This window comes from Macaca fascicularis, chromosome 7 (assembly GCF_037993035.2).
Source record: "Macaca fascicularis isolate 582-1 chromosome 7, T2T-MFA8v1.1".
NCBI lineage: Eukaryota > Metazoa > Chordata > Mammalia > Primates > Cercopithecidae > Macaca > Macaca fascicularis.
Window position 1 is genome coordinate 31824373 of NC_088381.1, and position 20878 is coordinate 31845250.

General features: G+C 39.3%; 1 protein-coding gene across 7 annotated transcripts in view; it reads left to right on the plus strand.

The window, feature by feature from the left end:
• Positions 1-20878, plus strand: part of PIGB (phosphatidylinositol glycan anchor biosynthesis class B) — a 37658-nt gene that overhangs the window by 16325 nt on the left and 455 nt on the right. For 2 of the 7 annotated variants that reach the window (XM_065547948.1, XM_073995846.1), the window contains 5 exons: positions 5315-5366; positions 6609-6820; positions 7729-7793; positions 16954-17167; positions 20482-20662. In XM_065547948.1, coding sequence (XP_065404020.1) covers positions 5315-5366; positions 6609-6820; positions 7729-7793; positions 16954-17167; positions 20482-20662 — 724 coding nt within the window. The remainder of the gene's footprint in view (positions 1-5314; positions 5367-6608; positions 6821-7728; positions 7794-16953; positions 17168-20481; positions 20663-20878) is intronic. The other 5 variants (XR_012414984.1, XR_012414985.1, XM_073995847.1 and 2 more) reach the window with 5 other exon arrangements.

The following is a 20878-nucleotide window of genomic DNA, read 5'->3' on the forward strand; positions in this document are numbered from 1 at the left end:
AGTAATAGTGTCTCTAAATATAGAGAAAAATATTGAATTCGTCTTAGGAAAAATTATAATATATGTGAACCAATTTTTGTTTACTTTTTATATGGCCTTGAGAATTTGGGATATCATTTTGTCATTTTGTAAAATCCAAAATACTTCAATTGCCTTCCAGCTGCCACACTATCTCACCAATAATTGACAAGACAGGAATGACTATAGGTCTTACAGCCATTCCCAAAATGAAGAAGACAATATTATAAACAACTTTTTGCTAATAAACTTGAAAAATGAACACATTTCTAGAAAAATGCAGCTTACCAAAACTGACAGGAGAAGTAGAAAATCTGAACAGTACTATATGAATTAAAGAAATTTAATTTGTAATTAAGATCTTCAAAGAAAGATGCATCAGGTTCAAATGGCTTCATTGGCAAATTATTCCATACATTTAAGAAAGAAGAAACATCAGTTCACATGAACTATTCCACAGAACGGAAAAAGAAAAACATTTCCCAGTTCTTTTCATGACAATAGCATATTCTCGATACCAAAATCTAACGAGGACATTACAAGAAAGGTCAATTATAAACCAGTATTTCTCATGACTGTGAATGCAAAAATCCTGAAGAAATATTAGTAAACTGAATCCATACAATATTTAAAAGAATACATGACATCCAAGATTGGGTTTGTTCCAAGAATATAATATTTGATATTTGAAAATCAGTCAGTATGATTCATGACATCAAGAGAATAAAGGAGAAAAATAATATGGCTTTCTTAATAGACACACAGAAAGCATATGATGAAACTAAAGGCCTAGTCATGATTGTCAGGGAGGGGGAAGACAACCCTTAGAAAACAAACTGTGGAAAGGGACTGATTCATACGACAGTTTGTATAAAAACTTTACAGAAAAATCGTGCTTAGTGTGAACATATTGAAACCCTTTCCCTCCAGATTGGGAAAGATACAACGATGGTTATTATCTCCACTCCTGTTCAACAGTATCCATCCTACCTAGTGCAATAGGACAAGAAAAGCGAGTTAATGGTAGAAGGGAGGAAATAAAACTGTGACTTTGTATCATGATTGTATATGTAGAAAATTCGAAAGAATCTAAAGATAAACTATTAGATAGGTAAACAAATGAAGCATGCTCACTAGATACAGGGTCCATATACAAATATTAATTGCACTTGAATATTAAACCAGTGGGTAAAAGTTTGAAGAATAGTTACACAGTTCCAAAGTATCTTCCACAAGAGACCTATTAATTACAAATGATAATTTTATAGCAGAGAAACTTGGGAGACATACCTTAACTAGGTGACTGAAGTTAACATTGCTAGTAATAGGACAAATCAGTATTGTGAGATGCTTGATCTGAGGCACTGAGAAAAACATCCCTTCACTTTGGTGGTGTTAACTGCCAAAATGCATAACCTGAATCTAATCCTGAGAAAACATCAGATAAACCCAAATTGAGGTACATTATGACCACGCCTGGCCTGTAATAAGTCGTAATATCTAGTAGTGTAGGCCAGGGAGCCACCACACCCGCCCTGTAATAAGTCTTAACATCTAGTAGTGTAGGCCGGGCGCAGTGGCTTACGCCTGTAATCCTAGCACTTTGAGAAGCCAAGGTGGGCGGATCACCTGAGGTCAAGAGTTCGAGACCAGCCTGGCCAACATGGCAAAACCCCATCTCTACTAAAAATACAAAAACTAGCTGGGCATGGTGGTGGGTGCCTATAGTCCCAGCTACTCGGGAGGCTGAGACAGAAGAATCGCTTGAACCCAAGAGGCGGAGGCTCCAGTGAGCCGACATCATGCCACTGCACTCCAGCCTGGGCGACAGAGTGAGACCCTGTCTCAGAAAAAAAAAAAAGGACTTATTACAAAGCTATCGTAGTTAAGACAACTTAGAATTAGAATTAGTGCCAGGTAAAACAAATAGATCAGTGGAACAGAATATGGTCCAGTAGCATACAAACATATGTAGTCACTTTATGAGGAAAGTGATACTGTAGTACAGTAAGGAAGGGATAGTCTTTTTTCTTTTCTGATTTGTTTTTGTTTTGTTTTTTTGTTTTGTTTTTGAGACAGAGTCTTGCTCTGTTGCTCAGGCTGGAGTGCAGTGGCGCAATCTCGGCTCACTGCAACCTCCGCTATCTGGGTTCAAGCGATTCTCCTGCCTCATCCTCCCAAGTAGCTGGGATTACAGGCACCTGCCATCACACCTGGCTAATTTTTGTATTTTTTTTTTAGTAGACACGGGGTTTCACCATGTTGGCAAGGCTGGTCTTGAACTCCAACCTCGTGATCCACTCGCCTCAGCCTCCCAAAGTGCTGGGATTACAGGCATGAGCCACCGAGCCTGGCCTGGATAGTCTTTTCAATAAATACATAGTTGGCTATCCATATGGAAAAAAAAAAAAATCTTGACTCCTACCTTCCCAGCGTAAGCAAAAATGAAAAACAAAAAAGCAAAAAACTCTAAGGGAATTATAGATCTTGATGTAAAGGTAAAACAGTGGTGGTTGTGCAAGATATGACAGAATATCCTCATGATCTTGAGGCAGGCAAAACTTTCCTAAATAGACGATAAGTACTAACTATAAAGAAAAAGATAAATACATTTGAATATATTAAAATTAAAGACTTTTGTTCATCAGATTCACCATTAAGAGTGAAAAAGCATGGCCAGCGTGGTGGCTCACACCTGTAATCCCAACACTAGGAGGCCAAGGCGGGTGGATCATGAGGTCAGGAGATCGAGACCATCCTAGCTAATATGGTGAGACCCTGTCTCTACTAAAAATATAAAAAATTAGCCGGATGTGGTGGCAGGCACCTGTAATCCCAGCTACTCAGGACGCTAAGGCAGGGGAATTGCTTGAACCTGTGAGGCAGAGCCTGCAGTGAGCTGAGATCATGCCACTGTGCCACTGTACTCCAGTCTGGGCAACACAGTGAGACTCCGTCTCAAAAAAAAAAAAAAAAAAGAGTGAAAAAGCAAGCTACAGATCAGAAGAAGATGCTGTTATACATGTCACCAACTAAACCCTTACATCCAGATTATATATAAAACTTGTAAAAATCTATAAGAAAAAGATAACTCATAGAAAAATGATTGAAAAGATTTCATCAGGTACTTCAAAAAATATTAAAATGGTCAATAAGTATAAAGAGACTCATCTCATTTGTTATTAGGAAATACAAAGTAAAACCACCATGAAATACTACTATACTATACATCCACCCAAATGGCTAGTATGATGTGGAACTTATATATTCCTGTGGGAATGCAAACTAATAACTACTTTGGAAAACTTTTAAGTATTTACAAAAGCTAAATAAATACATAGTTGCACTTATAACTTAGGACAGGGGTCCCCAGTCCCAAGGCTGTGGACTGGCACCAGTCCATGACCTCTTAGGAACTGGACTGCACAGCAGGAGGTAAGCAAGCAAGCATTACTGCCTGAGCTCCACCTCCTGTCACATTCTTATAGAAGTGTAAACCCTATTGTGAACTGCACATGCAAGGGATCTAGATTGTGCTCTGTATGAGCATCTAATGTCCAGTGATCTCAGGTGGAACAGTTTCATCCAGAAACCATGCCCCACTCCCACCCCACAACCTGTTCATGGAAAAACTATCTTTCAAGAAACCAGACCCTGGTGCCAAAAAGGTTAGGGAGCACTACCTTAGGGCCCACCAATTCCAGTCCTAGGTATATGTCTAACAGAAATGCATATATATGGATACCAAAAGATGTGTAAAAGAATGTTCATTGCAGCACTATTCACAATAGCTGAAAATGGAAGCACAGTGTCCATCAACAGCAGGAATACATACAGTGTGGTATACATAGTTACAATACACAGCATTGTAAATGAATGAACTACAGCATGCAAAAAAACTTGGTTCAATCTCACAAGCATAATGACTAAAGGAATTTGGACATGAGTACATATGGTATGATTCTATTCTTATAAAATTCAAAAAAAGATAAAACTCATCTGTTCTGTCAGAAATTAGGATAGTGGTTATCTTTGGGAAGCAGAAGGGCTACCTTTGGGCTACTTTTGGGGAGGGGGTAGGGACTGACTGGAGGGATAAGGGGGTGCTGCTAATACTCTTTATCCCGCTGTGTATGGCAGTTACACAGTTGTGTTCATATAGTGATGATTCATAGAGCTTTATCCTCATAGCGTATTTTTCTGTATATGTGTTTGTAGTAGGCAGTCTCTGAGATGGCCTCCAATGATCGCATCCTTCTGCTGTTTATGTCTTTTATAATCCCCTCCCCTTGAACATGGGCTAGATTTGTTGACTCAATTCTAATGCGTAGAATACAGCAGAAGGGATTGGATATCATTTATAAGACTGGGTTATGAAAAGATATGGTGGCCGGGCACAGTGGCTTACATCTGTAATCCCAGCATTTTGGGAGGCCAAGGTGGAAGTATTGCTTGAGCCTCAGAGTTTGAGACCAGTTGGGTAATACAGTGAGACTCCCATCTCTACAGCAAATCCAAAACTTATCCAGTCACGGCGGCACACACCTGTAGTCCTAGTTACTTGGGAGGCTGAGGTGGGAGGATCACTTGAGCCCGGGAGGTCAAGGCTGCAGTGAGCCATAATCACACACTACTGCACTCCAGCCTGGGTGACAGAGCAAGACCCTGTCTCTAAAAAAAAAGAAAAGAATAAATAAATAAAAAAGACTATGGCTTCCATCTTGGGTGCCTGTCTCACTCACTCTTGGCCGACTTACCCTGGGTTAAGCCAATTATTATGTCATGAAGCAGCCTTAAGGAGGTGGACATATGTTGAGGAACTTAGCCCCATCAGCAACCATGTGAGCAAGTCTGGAAGCTGATCTCTCCACCCACAATTGAACCTTCACATGAAACTGTAGCCCCTGCTAAGAGCTTGACTACAATTCATGAGAGACCTCGAGCCAGAGGCACACAGCTAAGCAACACCTAGGTTATTGATCCCCAGGAACTATGAAATGGTAAATATTCATAGTTTAAGTTAACAAGTTTTGGGGTAATTTGTTACACTGCAGTAGTCTTTCAATAATCTTTATATTAATATATTTTTATGATATTAATTGATTAATTATATAATCTTATTTACTGATCTTTATCAACAGATACCTTTCAAAATGTGTAAATCCATATTCAGTTGGTGAAACTGTAAAGCATTTTTATAGTGGCTTTTGATGCAAGGCACATACAAAGCCATATGCTAATAGTGGATTTTCAGCAAGCTGCAAATGTGAATCACTATTCTATTTTTGTTTTTCAGCCTTGCTACTTTGAGTTTGTCTCTGATGATTGATCGTATTTTTTTTGGCCAAGTAAGTAAAAGTATATTAAGCTAACAGCTATTTTTATTTTTAATCCATTAATACTTTAGAACAGAGGCAAACAATTTTTTAAATGCTATGGGATACACTACAAAAGACTTCTAGGCATATCCTAATAAGCCTTTGGTTCAATTTGTTGTGCTTTCTACATAAAAGAATTAGTATTCCTAGTTAATATTCAGGAGAGTACATTTTAAGGCAGGGAATTATTAAGTGAGCACTGAATGTTACCTGTTGTTGCTGTTTGTCATTATTGTCAGCTTTGTGCTGTAATTCAAATTGTAATGTTTTCAAAGCTTTATCTTAACAGGTAATGTGATACTGTAAAGTACCACACACAGTCCAAAAAATTTTTCTAGTATCCTCCTTATCTCTAACTAGATATAAAACTTGGATGGAACTAGAGGCCATTATTCTAAGTGAAATAACTCAGGAATGGAAAACCAAATATCATATGTTCTTACTTACAAGTGGGAGCTAAGCTATGAGGATGCAGAGACATAAGAATGATAGAATGGACTCTGGGGATGCGGGGTGGGGAAGGGTGGGAGAGGGGTGAAAAATAGAGAGTACATATTGGGTACAGTGTACATTGCTTCGCTGATGAGTGGACCAAAATCCTAGAAATCACCTCTGAAGAACTTATTCGTGTAACCAGAAGCCATCTGTGCCCCAAAAACTATTGAAATAAAAAAAAAACTTAGATTGCTAAAATGTAAGTTTGAATCTCACTTTGAATCTCAAAAACCTAGTTTTACAAATTAACAAAGAACACATTAATACGTAAAGAAGAAAAAATAACAAGAAGGATTTCATATAGTCATTAGTCAAAATTATTAGGTCGGGCACGGTGGCTCACGCCTGTAATTGCAGCACTTTGGGAGGCCAAGGCGGGCAGATCACAAGGTCAGGAGATCGAGACCATACTGGCTAACACAGTGAAACCCCATCTCTACTAAAAATACAAAAAATTACCCGGGCATGGTGGCGGGTGCCTGTAATCCCAGCTACTCGGGAGGCTGAGGCAGCAGAATGGTGTGAACCTGGCAGGCAGAGCTTGCAGTGAGCCGAGATCGTGCCACTGCACGAAAAAAAAAAAATAATTAATGTAAACTATTGCCTGGTTTTAAGACTTGTTCTGATTTAATGTCAAAATTGTGTCAGTTCCCTAATGCCAAACATTACTACTTGGCACTAACACATTTCTATTTATTTTTCCTTCAACTGTGCCAGTGGACTCTGGTTCAATTTAATTTTTTGAAATTTAACGTGCTGCAGAACTTGGGAACATTTTATGGTTCTCATCCATGGCACTGGTACTTCAGTCAAGGATTTCCAGTTATCTTGGGTACTCACTTACCCTTCTTTATTCATGGCTGCTATCTAGCACCAAAGAGACACCGGATACTTTTGGTGACTGTGCTATGGACACTGCTTGTTTATAGGTAAGATTTTATTTGTTCAAAAGGCTAAAATGTTTTATGTTACCAAGAAATCAAATCAAATTCTTCAAAAAGTAAACTTTATTTTTTGGAGGTGCCATTAACTTTTGTTAGTGGGAATTATCTTAGAAGATACAAGTAGTAGTAATTATGGAGGCACTAGAGTGAATACTTTAGATATGTAGTTTGCTTAATAAGGATTACACTCAATTTTTAAGAACTTGGACTAATTTTTTTGTTTTTTAAAAAAAAGGCACAGTTACTCATGCCTGTAATTTCAATACTTTGGAAGGTCAAGGTGGGAGGATTGCTTGAAGCAAGGAGTTCATGACCAGCCTGAGCAACATAGCAAGACCCTCTCTCTGAAAAAAATGTAAAATTACCAGGGCATGATGGCATGTGCCTGTAGTCCTAGCTATTTGGGAAGCTGAGGCAGAAGGACTGCTTGAGCCCAGGAATTTAAGGTTGCAGTGAGCTATGATTGTGCTACTGCATTTCGGTCTAGGTGACAAAACAAGATCCAGTCTCAGTCAATCAATCATCAATCAATCAGTCAATACCACCAAAATTTTAAATTGAAGGACCACAGAAATACATTCTAAAATAAAAATGATGTATCCTTGTTCCAAATTTGACTAATTTTACTTACTTGGATAGAAATAGAAATCCCGTTTTTAGAATGTAACTGTACTCTGTAATTTCAAATTGACATCATATTTTATGATTAGTTTTACCATCTCATAATCACCTTATAACTAAAAAATGAGACTAATTCCTGAAGCAAGAAATTCAGTCTGAGTACTTCGAAAATAAATAGATCAAGTTAAATATATTTTATATTAAATACATTACTTTCTCAATGTATCATATAACATGATAATTAATATTTTTAATATTTCTTTTTATTATAGCATGTTGAGCCACAAAGAATTCAGGTTTATTTATCCAGTTTTACCATTCTGTATGGTGTTCTGTGGTAAGTGCTTTTGTTTGTTATAGAAAATAAATTATATAGAAATAGTCCAAAGACAACACATCCTCATTAAACTATTTTTATTTTCAACTAGGTTAATAAGGAATTACTTAATTACAGATTATCTTACTGCAATATTCCCTTTTTGTAGTCCAAATACCTTTTTTCCTATATCCTCTAAAGTGAGATAAAAACATAAAGATCCTAGCCCAGTGCAGTGGTGTGCACGTATAGTCCCAGCTACTCAGAAGCCTGAGGCAGGAGGTTCGCCTGAGTCCAGGAGTTTGAGATCAGCCTGGGTAGTATGGCAAGTCCGTCTCTCAAAAAACAAACAAACAAAACACCCACATAAATATCCAATACCCAAAGCAGTTTTTGGTGGTGGTGTTTCTATTTGGTGGTATTGTTTCTCACTAAAACGTAAAGTTAATGTCTGTTTTAGATTAGCTATTTTAAGTTTATGGTTAAACTGTAAGGGTCTTCATTTTCACAAAGGAAAAATGTATTTATTGCTGTTGAAACTAGTTTTTAATGCTTTTACACACAAAACATTTACACCTTTAAAACTCTAAGGCATATACAATTATTATTATTATTATTTTAGACGGAGTCTCACTCTGTCGCCCATGCTGGAGTGCAGTGGCACGATCTCAGCTGACTGCAACCTCCACTTCCTGGGCTCAAGCAATTCTCCTGCCTCAGCATCCCTAGTAGCTGGGATTACAGGCATGCAACACCATGCCCAGCTAATTTTTGTATTTTAAGTAGAGACGGGGTTTCACCATGTTAGCCAGGCTGGTCTTGAACTCCTGACCTCAGGTGATCCACCCGCCTCAGCCTCCCAAAAGTGCTGGGATTATAGGCGTGAGCGACTGCGCCCAGCCTGGCATATGCAATTTTTTAAGTAATTAACTCCTGATTTTATTTCAAGCCTTTTCTCCATTTTTCCACAGTCTTAACATGTATTTTTTTTGTCACTTACAAAAATTCTTACATGACTCAATTCAGGAAAATCTGGGTTTTTACATTGGTTGGTTTGGAAAAATTATGAATTGAAACTTTATTAACTTCAAGTTTAATTCGGAATAAATGACTGTTGGCTTCCTTCAAATATTAAGACCTTAAAAAAAAATCACTACGTTGGGAGAGAAGAAATGACTAGCCAATTGAACTGGAGGCTGGAAAAAACCTAGGGAGTTAGTTTTCAAACTTTTTACTTAAAAAAAAAAAGAAAAACATTGAGTCAAGCAGTGTTTGACCAAGTATACATCAACTCCTACAGATCTGAGATGTATAATCTCTTCGATTTAAGGAGATAAACATACAAATATAAAATCAAACATAAAAATCTGTATTTTTGATACATCTGAAGTTCTGAAACCAAAGCCTTAGTCTGTCATTACTTTACACTCTAACCATATACAAATGCAGGCACATACAGAAATATAGACATCTAACAGCTATTTGGCAAGCCTTAAGAATAGCTGGCCCCATTTGCCAGAGGAAATCTGTTCATAAATCACTATTCAGATGTTAAAATGGTTTCTGTTTTGTTGGGTTTTTTTATAGCCACTTGAGTGTGTGTTATAATTAAGCATTGCCAGAGTACAGAGGCAAATGTTTTTGTGTGCCTGAAGGGGATGGGGAGGTTGGTTAGTAACTTGGTTTGATTTCTGTTTTCATAAACCAGATTTTTCCAGCATTCCTCCTCTGTGTCTTGTTTCTTTACCAAGTATTTACCTGAAGATTGAGTTGTCTGAATCCTCATTCCCAGTCTGAAAGATTGAATCTTTAAGTGGCAAGATCCCTGTAACCAGGGCCTATTCCCAGTTTATTGAGATAAAATGATGATGAGGGATAAAGAGATCCCCTTTTAATAGGTGAGAATCACCCCTTCTTCCATCCTCTGTCTACTTAGACGGATTCCTAAAAGACAGCGACCTAGAAAACCCCTTGATCTCCTCACAGGATGCTCCACCCCCTACCTAAGGTTCTAGAGTGGGTCAAAAAACTGATTCCTAGGAGATTTGCACTTCCCCTAACGGTCAGAGCTCTTTAATGCCAAGAGGTTCCAACAGTAGGATCAATTCTGTCTAGTGATCTCACCTAGACAGAATCTTCGGACATTTAGAACAGTTCTCTTTGGAGCTCTTGATGTTTTAGAGACCTAGTTTGAATCTTTCCTAACTACTTGAAATCTTGAGTTATACCACACATTTCAGCCATATGCTGCTTTTGTGTGACTTGTTTTAACCTATTTTTATATAAACATGACAACTCTATCAGCCATTGCTGTGTAAAAGGCCTCCTCAAAACTGTAGTGGCTTAAAACTCCATTTATTATTATTTACAGGTCTATATTTCAACTGGGCAGTTCTCATCTCCACTGAGCTCACTTAAACAAACGTCATCAGCTGCAGTTTGGGTAGATACCTCTGTTGACCTAGGCTGGGCTCTCATGTCTGGGGTTCAACTAACTGTAGGCCAAGTCTTCTCAGCTCTTCTGAGTTTTCTCTTCCTCCAATAGGCTAGCTAGGGCTTGTTCACTTGGCGTAGGCCGGGTTCCAAGAGAGGGAGCAAATATGCAAGACCCTTTGAGACAAGCGCTTGGAATTTGCACACTGTCACTTCCACCACATTCTTTTAATCAAAGCAAGTCACTGGGCCAGGTCAGACTCAAGAGGTGGGGAAATAAATGCCAGCCTCATAGTGGGATGGGACACAGGAAGAAAAATAATTGCAGCTGTTTTTTTCAATCTACAGTAACCTCTCTTGCCTAATTTGAATTTCTCTTAGTCCTATAAAATAGGACTCAACTCTAGAAAATGTAGTTTGTGACTGGCTCTCATCTTTAGTGAATTGTTTAACAATGTGCCTCAGTTTCCTTATTTGTAAAAGAAAGGTGATATTTTAGCAACACTAATTCGGTTCTTAGATTGAATCTCTCACTTGTGCTGATAGAGTTCAGCACCCACTACTGATTCTGAGTTGAGTGTCTGCTTATCTGTTTTTACCACAGTGGTGGCCAATATAGACTTCTCTCTTACTGGGCCACTTTGTTTTTCCATATTCTTATCTTTATTTTATTTATTTATTTTTTTTTTTGAGACAGAGTCTCGCTCTGTCGCCCATGCTGGAGTACAGTGGCACAATCTCGGCTCACTGCAACCTCTGCCTCCTGGGTTCAAGAGATTCTCCTGCCTCAGCCTCCAGAGTAGCTGGAATTACAGGCCCACGCCACCACAGCCAGCTAATTTTTGTATTTTTAGCAGAGATGGGGCTTGACCATGTTGACCAGGCTGGTGTCAAACTCCTGACCTCAGGTGATTCACCTGCCTTGGCCTCCCAAAGTGCTGGGATTACAGGCGTGAGCCACCACACCTGGCCCCATATTCCAATCTTTTTATCAAAATTGCATATGTACATTATTTCAGAAGACCTTCCACAAAAATTAAAAAAAAAAAAAAAGTGTTCCCCTGCTCTCCCTTCTATTTCCTCTCCCCAAAAACAATCACTTACACATTCTTTCAGCTGGTTATTTTGGTATCTACCTCAATATCTCTATAACACTTATAATGCCACTTAAAGGTCTTTGTTTTAGGCATTAACTATTGAATTCTATCTAAGATGAAAAGATGGCTTTACTTCCTTAACAAGGTAGCAACATAAAATTCTTCCTGGCCAGCTGCCGGTGGCTCACGCCTGTAATCCTAACACTTTGGGAGGCTGAGGTGGGTGGATCACCTGAGGTCAGGAGTTTGAGACCAGCCTGGCCAACAGGGTGAAACCCTGTCTCTACTAAAAATACAAAAATTAGGCGGGTGTGGTGGCACGCACCTGTAATCCCAGCTACTCGGGAGGCTGAGACAGGAGAATCACTTGAACCCTGGAGGTGAAGGTTGCATTGAGCCAAGATCGGCACCACTGCACTCCCGCCTGGGTGACAGAGCGAGACTGTCTGAAAAAAAAAAAAAAAAATTCTTGATACCTTCATCTGTGCCCAGTACCCTCATTATGGTTAATAGTTCAAAGTCTCTCTTTCCCAGCCTCATTCTACTGTATGTCCCACTCCAGAATTGAACCACCTTTTGTTGTTCTCATCTAAACAGTGAAACTAAGCTTTCTCAGAGATTATTTAAAAATAGAAACAATAACTCAGATCTCTAATTGGTAAAATGTGATAGGGATTTTTTTTTCTTAACATTAGGTTTCCTGATAATTCTTGTCAAAACCAGGATGGAAACAGTAATCTACAGTCTCAGATACTCCCATCCTCTCTATTACCATGAACCTTACCTTGGTAAGAAGGAACTTAGTCATTGCTGGAAATTACGGAGTGCCACGCTGGATATCCAAAATTTTAGAAAGTGTGTATATCACGCTAAATAATATGTGATGATTAAGAGATATGGCTTTATAAAGGAACCATCTCATGAAGTATCTTCTTATATGCTCAGGTTTTTAGATTTTATCCTGAAGAGTAGTCAACTGAGACGTAATGGATTGTAAACATTTCTGTAACAGTAATCTGTTGAACATGATCTGATAGGAGCCCAGTGTTTTTTTTTTTATGAAAATAAATGCTGATGGTACAAAAACAATTAGTGTGCCATCCTCAAGTCATCTAGCCCCATTCCCCAGAGGTAACTATTGTTATCACTTTCTTAAGAAGTTCTTCCAGAAATGTTCTGTATACCCACTTTCGGTTATCTTTTTGTAGGTCCAGATAATAGGAGCAAATTAAGTATTTAGGGATGATGTTTAGCACCCAGTTAGCAATGGGTTGTTACTATGTGAAAGTAAGGGACCTGTACTTCAGTCACTGGGGTACATACGAAGTCTTAAATCTTCAGCGATTCGGATTCACATCATTTACGTGGTGGGGATGATCACTTTCTGAAGCTAGGTCATTTGAGGGTGGATTATTTCAGTGAGAACTGCATCTCCAAATTTGTGCGTGCCATTAATTAGACTTACTGGACGTCACCTACTGGAATCTTGTTCATTTATTTTAAATATTGATGAAACAGAAGTACTTGTCTATAAGAAAATGGTGGACCTTAGGCTTCTCTTGTGGTTCACTCAGTCTAGCATTGGAACTGGAAAATCTTTCCAACCCTTCCTTTAGCAACTCATTTCTGAAATCCCCTTTGGAAGCTTTCAGTGCCACAAGGTTTAAAAACCCCTCAGAGGCCTTAAATTCAGGACTCTTAATATAACTCTAAAGTTAGGTTCTTTTCTAACATGTGCACAAGTCATTTGATGAGAACTGAAATTACAAAGATATTTTCTTTATATGTCAAATGCTTAGTAATGCTTATAGGATGCTAAACATGTAAATAAAGGCAGTTCTGGCTGGGTGCTGTGGCTCACACCTGTAATCCCAGAACTTTGGGAGTCTGGGGCGGGCAAATCACCTGAATTTGAGACCAGCCTGGCCAACATGGTGAAACCCCATCTCTACTAAAAATACAGAAATTAGCCGGTCATGGCGGCAGACACCTGTAATCCCAGCTACCCGGGAGGCTAAGGCAGGATAATCACTTGAACCCAGGAGATGGAGGTTGCAATGAGCGAGTTTGGCACTACACTCCCGCCTGGGTGACAGAGCGAGACTCTGTCTCAAAAAATAATAATAATATAAAGATAGTTCTATTTTAAATAAGGCTTTATCTCCAAACCTCATTTTTAAGTTGGAACCTGAAATATTTTTTTCTTAGAAATAATACTGTGACATGTAGTAAGGCTCCCAGAATATTCCACAAAAGCTCCTCTGATCCATAATACTGTTGAAGACAATTTTGAATGGCAACTGTTTCAGTATCCACTGTCCCCAAGAAAACTAAGCTATCAGCTGACTCTCCCTGGCAGTGTTCAGCTGCTCCTTCTCTTCCCAGCATTTTCTTTATATTACTTCTCTAAGTAATACGGAGATTCAGTTCTCACTAAAATGATCCATCCTAAAATGAGCTAAGCTCAGAGAGTTAAAGCCACCATCATGTAAGGCAAGCATTACCTAAGAGACGCCCTGTCTCACCAGTGCTGAAGATGCTAGAAACACAAGCATGTTATCTTCCAGCATTCTACCCAGAGTGCTATTTTCATAGTCTTGATCACCAAGTATTCTCATTTTGTATCACCCACCTGTATTATTGTATTCCTAGTGCCATAGTTTCTTTTTTTTCTTCTTTTTTTTTGAGATGGCATCTTGCTCTGTCACCAGGCTGGAGTGCAGTGGCGTGATCTCAGCTCACTGCAACGTACGCCTCCCGGGTTCAAGTGATTCTCCTGCTTCAGCCTGCCTCAGTTGGGACTACAGGTGCATACCTCAGCCTGCCTCCTGCCTCAGCTGGGATGACAGGCATGTGCCTCCACACCCAGCTAAATTTTGTATTTTTAGTAGAGATGGGGTTTTACCATGTTGGCCAGAATGGTCTCGATCTCTTCACCTCGTGATCTGCCCGCCTTGGCCTCCCAAAGTGCTGAGATTACAGGCATGAGCCACTGCGCCTGACCCAGTGCCACAGTTTCTAATAAAAATTTTCAACATTTAATGAATGAACAAATTATTATTATTCTGAGACAGAGTCTCGCTCTGTCGCCCAGGCTGGAGTGCAGTGGCGCAATATCAGCTCACTGCAAGCTCCGCCTCTCCTGCCCAGCCTCTCGAGTAGCTGGGACTACAGGTGCCCGCCACCACGCCCAGCTAACTTTTTTCTGCATTTTTAGTAAAAAGAGAGAGTTTTACCCAAAGTGCCGGGATTATAGGCGTGAGCCACCGCGCCCGGCCTTGAATGAACAAATTATTAAGTGAATCACTTTACACATGCTCACCTTATAAGTATCTTCAAATAACTGAGAACAAACCGTATCTTCTAGGGCCTTGCTGTAGGATGGGCTTGCTGTAGTTTGGATGTTTGTCTCCTAAACCTTGTGTTGAAATTTGATCCCCATTGTTGAAGGTGGGGCTAACGGGAGGTGCTTCAATCATGGGGTTGGAGCCTTCGCGAATGGCTTGGCACCATCCTGGGGTAATACGTGAGTTCTCCTTATTAGGTTTCCTGAGAATTCCCCTGAGTGCTGGCTGTTAAAAAAGAGCCTGGCACCTTCCACTTTCTTGCGTCTGCTCTCTCACCATGTGATCTCTGCACACACGGACTCCCCTGCACCTTCTGCCATGAGTGGAAGCAGCCTGAAGCCCTCACCAGTAGATGCTGGTGCCATGCTTGTACAACCTGCAGGACCATGAGCCAAGTAAACATCTTTTCTTTATAAATTGGCCAGCCTCAGGTATTCCATTATAGCAGTACAGACAGACAAAGACAAGGCTTTAATGTAGCTTTTTGTATTTGAGCCTACTAAAGTAGGTGGTGTTTTAGCCTACCACCCAAGTCAAGTGCTTCAGCTTATATTTGGGGATCTGCTGGATCTGACTGGGGTTATTACAGATGGTTGAACTTTTAGAATCCTATTTTATTTATTTTGAGACAGAGTTTCGCTCTGTTGCCCAGGCTGGAGTGCAGTGGCACGATCTCAACTCATTGCAATCTCTGACCCCATGCCCGGCTAATTTTTATATGAGATGGGGTTTCACCATGTTGGCCAGGTTAGTCTTGAACTCCTGACCTCAAGTGATCTGCCTGCCTTGGCCTCCCAAAGTACTGGGATTACAGGTGTGAGCTACTGCACCTGGCCCTATTTTATTCATTTTTATTTTCATAGTCAGGGTGTCACCCAAGCTGGAGTGCAGTGGCGTGGTCATAGCTCACTGTCCCCTCAAACTCATGAGCACAGATGAACCTCCTGCCTCAGCCTTCCCAGTAGCTGGAACTACAGGTGCGCACTATCACGCCTGGCTAATTTTTTTATTTTTATAGAGATGGAGTCTCACTATGTTGCCTAGGCTGGTCTTGAACTCCTGGCCTCAAGCAATCCTCTCATCTCAGCTATTTTATTTCAAATAAAGCTAATTCCAATTATCATTCCTTTTAGTAGGTTCCTCATTTTATCATTTCAAACATCTTATAAATGTAGATTTAAGTGATAGGCTTAGTTTTCTTACTCTTGCTACATTTTTCACCACACAACTTTTCAGATTATTACTTAATCAGAACTATTTCAAGTAGATTAAAAAGTACTAGGTGACATGGATATGTGATATTCCAACTCATGAGTTATGAACCGTGTATGTCATTAACATATTTATAGGAGGAACAAAATAAAATACACTGCCTTGGCCCCACTGAGTATTGTACTAACATTTTGGGCAAACCGTTTGGATGAAGAATACCCAAGTTCAAAAAGAACTATTATCTAGTTCTATAAAAAGAATCTATGTAAATTATGAACAAAATGTCATGCTTACTAATAAGCTTAATCTTTTCCAGTGGAAAGGCTTGTTCTTGGTATTCTCAGTAGATCCTAATATGTCCATTAACAGTGGCTGTTGCTGAAGAAAAGGACTATCAGAGGGGAGAGAGACTTTTACTTATCCTTTTATACCCTTCTATTCATTCAACTTGGTTTTTGCTTTGGTTTTTTGTTGTTTTGCCCCACAGAATAATCACTTTCATAAATCAAAAAAGAAAAATTGTTCGGCATCTTCAAGTTGCCTGACTGTAGTGGGAAAAAAAAGTAAGACATAGCACTCAGATACTTATGGAAAATCTCCCAGGTGCCCAATGGCTTATTTTCCTAAGAGAACACATTATTGAAACTCATATTACACACTAAAATACCAATTATTAGTGCTTGGGAGATTAAAGAGGTAGGTAAATGGAATAATTTAAAGTCCTATTTATTTAGCAACTACTATGTACCAGGGCAGGCACTGGACATTTTTTTCTAACACTTGAAAAAGGTACTATTATCGAAATGATCAGCAAAGTAAAACAACTTGTGCTAGAACTGGAATTCAAATCTGGACCTCCTAGACTCCATGACCATAATCTTCCTACTATACCTCAATACCTTTTACTAGAAAAAGTCAAGACCTAGATGACAATAGTAGTGAATGGTCAGAGATGTGACTTACTGCTTATGTCTTATTTGTCGTAACAGTATTACAGTTTATGTTATTTCCATTAAAAATTACAGATGTATTTGCAGTTAACATAATGAAAGATTGTCAGTGTTAAGGTTCAATATGTCTATCTTCATATAGGATACTCACTAACCCACCTGAAAACATGGAAGAAACCAGCTCTGAGTTTCCTGTTTTTATCAAATTTGTTCCTCGCCCTTTATACTGGTTTAGTTCATCAACGAGGTACTCTTGATGTTATGAGTCATATTCAAAAAGTTTGTTACAACAATCCCAATAAATCTTCAGCTTCAATATTTATAATGATGCCTTGCCACTCTACTCCTTATTACAGGTAATAACAGATGTTCCACTATATGCTGTTAAGAAACTGAAACTGACTACTTTAAAATTCCCTTTCAGATTCCTGGATTTGAATTAATTGGTCATTGATCAAATGATAAATTTTAAACTCCCACTCATATTTATTCACTGATGGATTTTAAAAACCACTTGAACTGTGTCAAAGAAGACCTTTTAAATAAACTTTATTATTCTTTAAAAACAATTTACTTACACTTAATTCTGATTTAAGTCAGTATAAAACAATTTGTAGGTATTTGATAGTCTTCTTAGTAAAGAAACTTATGTATTACTTACCTTACTACAGATCTCTGTGATACATCTTTACATAATCTGAATTAAACTTAAAACATAAGATTTTAGTCCAGATCTACTACTGGACTATTGCCCTCATCTTAAACTAGAATTTTTTTTTTTTTTTAGACAGAGTTTCACTCTTGTTGCCCAGGCTGGAGTGCAATGGCACAATCTTGGCTCACTGCAACCTCTGCCTCCTGGGTTCAAGTGATTCTCCTGCCTCAGCCTCCTGAGTAGCTGGGATTACAGGCATGTGCCACCATGCCCGGCTAATTTTGTATTTTTAGTAGAGACGGGGTTTCTCCATGTTGGTCAAGCTGATCTCGAACTCCTGACCTTGGGTGATCCGCCCACCTCAGCCTCCCAAAAGTGCTGGGATTACAGGCGTGAGCCACCATGCCCAGCTTTAAACTAGATTTTTAATCTCTTTGGACATCAGTTGTCTCACCTATAAAAATTAGGGAAAGCAACTAGATGATATTCTAATGCTTGAATTAAGTGTTTCTGGGAAATAAACTAAAATTGCCTCAACTATATATGGCCTTTAGAAGGACATCCGTTTTGTCCTGTCCTTGTATTTCAGGAAGCTGTATTAGTTACCAATTACCCAATAATGGTACAGGGGCAAAGGAGCCAGATTTCCTATGGAAAATTATATACCAGGCTGGGCGTGGTGGCTCACGCCTGTAATCCTAGCACTTTGTGAGGCTGAGGCGGGCAGATTGCCTGAGCTCAGGAGTTTGAGACTAGCCTGGGCTACATGGTGAACCCCTGACTCTACTAAAATACAAAAGAAATTAGCCAGGTGTTGTCGTGCATGCCTGTAGTCCTAGCTACTCGGGAGACTGAGGCAGGAGAATCGCTTGAATCAGGGAGGCGGAGGTTGCAGTGAGCTGAGGTTGTACCACTGCACTCCAGCCTGGGCGACAAAGCGAGACTATGCCTAAAAAATAAATAAATAAATAAATAAATAAATAAATAAATAAAATCTGTAACTCAGTCTGGCTTTAAACAATCTGGAGTTAATGTCTCATATGCACGTTCAATTAATTTAATCACTGTGGTTATCATTTTAGGAGAATTTAACACTTGGAATACTCCTACTTAACTAATCATTAATGCCAGTCATTAATATACAGTTTAGAAATTGAGATCCTAGCAAAAACCACAGGCTAAATGAAAGACATCAGGTATCCTTTCAACGTAAGGATTCCCTACTATATGTGTACGTGGCTAAAACAGGGACATTCATTCTCTGTGCTCACATTAGGGGTAATACTGCAGAGAACAGGAATCCTAAAGGTACCAAGATGTTCTTTATACATACTTGTAGTCAGCTGATGTCTTAGGCTTTGTACAGTTCACCAAGTTCTCCACACCTTTTCAAAGCACACAACAGAGGAAAAAGTCTGATGCCTATTTTGCATCAGACTTAGAAGTAGAGAGCAACGTATGTCCATTGATTAACATCCAAACAAGTAATGGTTTTATTGTGGCAAAGAAAGACTACAGTAGGCCGGCAGCTTTTATATAAGGCAGGCAGCTTTTTCTGAGGAATTTCTGCTTCCCTTCGAAACAAGACCTTCATTTCCAATAAATAAATCACTATTAGGTCTTGTGTACATTTAATTTGTATGCATTTCATAAATAAAATAAACCTCCTGCATAATTATTAACTTCATTTCTAACTGGAAATTTTAAATGTTTGTTATCAGTGAGGTTTAATTTTTCCTAAGGCAGTTATAAACATGGCTTTTTTCAGGACCTAAGTAACTGGCTTAAATTGTCATAACTGGTATTAGAAATGAATCCATCTTTTTTATACTTTTTTTTTTTTTTTTGAGACAGAGTCTTGCTCTGTCGCCCACTGGAGTGCAGTGACGTGTGATCTCAGCTCACTGCAACCTCCGTCTTCTGGGTTCAAGTATTGTCCTGCCTCAGCCTCCTGAGTAGCTGGAACTACAGGCACATGCCACCATGCCCAGCTAATTTTTGTACTTTGAGTAGACACAGGGTTTCACCATGTTGGCCAGGCTGGTCTTGAACTTCTGACCTCCAGTGATCCACCTACCTTGGCCTCCCAAAGTTCTGGGGTTACAGGCATGAGCCACTGAGCCCGACCTACTCTAGTCTTTCTATGCCACGATAAAACCATTACTTATTTGGATGTTAATCAATGGACATATGTTGCTCTCTACTTCTAAATCTTATATAAATATATAAGAAACACACACACACACACTTCAAACTTGCCATGTGGCTGGGTGCGGTGGCTCACACCTGTAATCCCAGCACTTTGGGAGGCCGAGGCGGTAGATCACTTGAGGGTCAGGAGTTCAGGACCAGCCTGGCCAACATGGTGAAACCCCATCTCTCCTAAAAAATACAAAAACTCAGCCAGGCGTGCTGGCGGGCACCTGTAATCCCAGCTACTCAGGAGGCTGACACAGGAGAATTGCTTGAACCTGGGAGGTGGAGGTTGCAGTGAGCCGAGATTGCGCCATTGCACTCTAGCCTGGGTGACGAGAGCGAAACTCTGTCTCCAAAAAAAACAAAACTTGCCATGTAAGCATGTGATCCATCCCCTATCAGAGCAGAAAGGGAAGAGAGAAAGAATCCAGTTTCCTACTTTATCAAATACGCCTATGGAGAATTACTTTACTATTAACAAGTAAACTTACCTGGTCCTGAAGACCATTTACGCTTCTGGAACAGAATACCAATGCTACAGAATGTTGAGTCCCCCTACTGACCTACTTCTCTCCTTGAAATGGAGTTCTATGAGCTAGTTTGGGCTTGCAGATTATACTGCTGCTGATGCATAGGTACATGGTATGAGAATCATGTTTTTTATTTTTGAGAAAATGAGTTAAAGGCTTGCTTCTTAACTGCAACAGTTTATGGATTCAGATTTCACATTTTGCTAAGTATATAAATGACTTATCTTAAGATTAATGAAAACTTTCATGTTTTACTTGTATTTATTTATGGTAACTTTTCTTTTCATAGCCATGTTCACTGCCCACTACCCATGAGATTTCTCCAGTGCCCCCCAGACCTGACTGGAAAAAGTCAGTATCTTGATGAAGCAGATGTATTTTACCTAAATCCCTTAAACTGGTTACATAGAGAGTTTCATGACGATGCATCACTGCCTACTCACTTGATCACCTTCAGCATTTTGGAAGAGGTAAGTAAACATGAAAAAGAGGAAATCTCAGTATTTTAATTGTATCCCAGGTTTAGGAAACCCTCAGGTAAACAGATAATACAACCTTTTTTTATGGTCTGTTGCAACCCACATTTCATAATTAGTCTTTTCTCTAGTCAAAATAAGCCCCAGTTCTGTAACTATCAAGGTATTTTACTTCCTATAAGTTAATTCTGTTATTAAGCAAAAAGTTGT